This window comes from Nuphar pumila, chromosome 1, assembly GCF_984573655.1.
Source record: "Nuphar pumila chromosome 1, dmNupPumi1.hap1.1, whole genome shotgun sequence".
NCBI classification, from domain to species: Eukaryota; Viridiplantae; Streptophyta; class Magnoliopsida; order Nymphaeales; family Nymphaeaceae; genus Nuphar; species Nuphar pumila.
Genome location: NC_143249.1, coordinates 18,401,301 through 18,404,869, shown reverse-complemented (window position 1 = coordinate 18,404,869; position 3,569 = coordinate 18,401,301). Strand labels below are relative to the sequence as shown.

Genomic DNA, 3,569 nt, shown 5'->3' with positions numbered 1-3,569 from the left:
GAGTATGTGAATTTGCCTCTTTTTACAAATGGTATGTTCATTTTTCTTTTTACCTTTTAAGTTCTATTACTATGGTATATATAACTCTTTTGTTTCTTGTTTTTAATGCGGTAACTAAAATTTCTTTTTTTTCTTAACCTTTCTTTCATTTGTTAGATAGTTGGATAGATAATATATGACAATATATTATAATGGTATTTATTTGATTTAGTTTTTCCTTGCACGTTTTAAATTAAACATATAGTAAGCTAGCACATACTTATTTTTAATATGTTTTAATTCTAAAAAAGACTATATAATTGCTTTAATTCTTTTTCATTGTATGTTTTAATATGTTTTTAACACATACTTATTTTTATTTCATATTCATCTTATTCATCATACAATAATTAATAAAATCCCAATTTATTTATGTTTGATCATAATTTATAATATGTTTATTATTTCTATTATTAAATGCATATGATTTGAACTTTTTTCTACCCTTATCTTATAAGGACTGGCCATATGGGCAGACCGGTTATCTAGTTTTTTTTTTAAATCTGTAGTTGGTCGCTGGTCCGGCAAACGCATCGCCTCTTCTTGATGGGCGGTGGCCCTGCCTAAAGACAGAAAACACATAGCACCACTCTCTTAAACAGAACAAAAATACAAGAGAACTGCATACCTGAGGCAGCTATTGACGAGTTGTTGCACTTGCCAAAAAACGAAGGTCAGCTGGAGCAGAAGAAGGTGATTACAGTTGAGGACGGAGGGGGTTCTCTCTTATCAGTCGGGCTGCAGCCACCACAAGCGCAGGCTTCCGAAACGCAACCGATGAGTCAACCTTTTTTTCTCATCAACAACAACAATAAATACGCCTTCATCCCAAAACAATTGAGGTCGGCGATATGAACAAAAAAAGAAAATAATTCTGGGTCTTCCACATGATATGAACAAAAAAAGAAAATAATTCTGGGTCTTCCACGTGAATCCTTCACCTCCAATCATTTATACCCAATGTTATGTCCTGGGTGAGGTTCAAAGCATTCGTATCATTTTTCTATCATCTCTATTCAAAGTGTTCTTAGGCCTGTTCCGACCTCTTTTCTTTTATTCATATAAAAAAAATATAGAATGAAGGTATAACTGTAATGTTTTATTTTTTTCTGTTTTTTACTCTATTTTTTCTTTTCTTATTCTGTTTTAATGAAACCCTCTTTAACCCTCTTTTATAGGCACAAAATGAGAACGGTTAATGGGAACCGTTCCCCCTGATTTTGTGCGAGTTAGCTGCTGGAAGAAGAATCAATAGGGGAAGTTTCCGTGCGACTCAACCATTGAAGTCTTGTAAGATTTGCCCCAATCGAAGCAATACCCCCTAAAGCCTCTCAGGCCAAGAAAAAGGAGACAGAATACCCAACAGAACCCAATCTCTGAGCTTCGGTTCTGCCACTCCACCTGGAATCGAAAAGGTATCTGATCTTAAGATGGAAATTATGCTATACACACTTCTCGATTCGGCCGTTTCCCCTTGTTTTTAGGAGCAGATCTCTCTTTTTCCCGTTAGCTTTGGTGATTTTAGTAAGGCAACCGTGATTTTTGTGCGATTTCTGCATGTGGGTACTGATCCCATTGAGCCGTATCTATTGATTCCTTTATTGTGAATGGAACGGTGATGCATTTTTTCCATATATATGGGTTTCTATAGAAGATCTCTCCGCAGTAGAGAGATAGGGTTCAGGCGCTTCTTTCCATTGCTGTTTTTTTCCCTTTTTGTGGTTGTGGGAGTGGTTACATTAATAAGAACAAGTACACTCTCAAAAGTCTCTCTTCGGGCTCATGATAATGAGATTGATGGTGGGGTTCCTTTGGTTGCGGAGGATGAGCTGTTGGATGTTGCAAACAAACCAAAAATCCCGTTTCAAACTGAGTTGTCTTTGTCGTTGGAGAAGAGAAACCGGTTACCACCAAGAAACTTGGACCTCTTTCCCACTTTGAAAGAGGACCATGTTAAGATTGTTCTTTATGTTCACAATAGGCCACAGTATCTGAGAGTGGTTGTGGATAGCTTGTCTCGTGTGGAGGGGATCAGTGAAACCTTGCTGGTGGTTAGTCACGATGGGTACTTCGAAGAGATGAATTCGATCGTCGGGGGAATCAAGTTCTGTCAAGTGAAGCAGCTCTTTGCGCCTTATTCTCCCCACCTGTTTCCTGATTCGTTTCCGGGTACATCCTCCGGGGACTGCAGGGGTAAACAAAACCCGATGTTTGGTAATTGTACGGGGAACCCTGATCAGTATGGGAACCATAGGTCGCCTAGAATAGTGTCATTGAAGCATCACTGGTGGTGGATGATGAATACGGTGTGGGATGGTTTGGCAGAAACGAGGAGGCATCAGGGACATATTTTGTTCATTGAGGAAGACCATTATATGTTCCCGAACGCTTACCGGAATATTCAGCTCTTGACTGCACTGAAGAAGAACAAGTGTTTGTACTGCTATGCTGCTAACTTGGCACCTTCTGATGTTAAATCAAAAGGAGAAGGATGGAATAGGTTGGTCGCAGAGAAGATTGGAAATGTTGGTTATGCATTCAATAGGACTGTTTGGAGGAAGATTCAGGCAAAGGCTTTGGAATTCTGCTCTTTTGATGATTATAACTGGGACATTACAATGTGGTCTACTGTATACCCATCTTGGGGGTCACCTGTTTACACACTAAGAGGGCCCAGAAGGAGTGCTGCTCATTTTGGAAAATGTGGGTTGCATCAGGGACAGGATGAGAATAGAGCTTGCATCGACAATGGCAGGCTGGATATTGATGTTGAAGAAGCAGATAAGCATCCAAATATTAACACAGAATGGGATGTGCATGTATTTGAGCGGCAGGGTGGTTACCAGGCTGGATTCAAAGGCTGGGGAGGATGGGGTGACAAGAGGGATCGAGAGCTATGCATGAATTTTGCTTCCATGTACCGTGCGTTAGATCCATCCCATGAAACTAAATATTTGAAACATAAAGTTTCAAGGCATCCTATATATGAAACATGATATTAGCTTTTATATCTAAATCGTCCAGATCCTTGTAATCTTAATTTTGTTTTATTGGCTGAGAGTAACTATTTTGCGTCTAAGTAATTCATGTTAACTTGCTTATTGGAATTTCTCTGTTGTTAATTAAGATTTTGTGAATTTGGATACTGACAAAATTGCTTGCAGTTGTTGGCTTTTAGATATTCATTCTAGATGCATCCAGAAAGCTAACTAGGGCAGGATCTGTTCATCATATAATTTTCCCTGCCAACCAGTTCAAACATGCAAAGATCTACTTAAAATTAGTGAAATGGGTGAATGCTATTCATTCCTGTTTTCTCTTGAACACTAAAGAAACTTTCATATCATTATTAATATATCTCATAAAGCTTTATATTTTTATTGGAAAACTGTGGTTTGATCATAACCTGCAGGATTTGTTATTTCTTTTCATTAAGGAAATATTCTTGTTGGAATTAAAATGAACTGCTCTTTAGAGGTCATTTTCTTCTCTTGCAATGCAAGGACATGCCTGTATCAAATACCAACATT

At 38.1% G+C, this 3,569-nt stretch overlaps 1 protein-coding gene across 1 annotated transcript; it reads left to right on the top strand.

The window, feature by feature from the left end:
- Window positions 1–840: 840 nt before the first annotated feature.
- On the top strand, window positions 841–3,146 carry LOC149848206 (alpha-1,6-mannosyl-glycoprotein 2-beta-N-acetylglucosaminyltransferase-like). Its single transcript, XM_090010664.1, has 2 exons — window positions 841–1,013; window positions 1,218–3,146. Exon 2 carries the CDS (start codon window positions 1,677–1,679, stop codon window positions 3,033–3,035), a length of 1,359 nt encoding a protein of 452 aa, XP_089866790.1. The 5' UTR covers window positions 841–1,013; window positions 1,218–1,676; the 3' UTR covers window positions 3,036–3,146.
- Window positions 3,147–3,569: the final 423 nt, after the last annotated feature.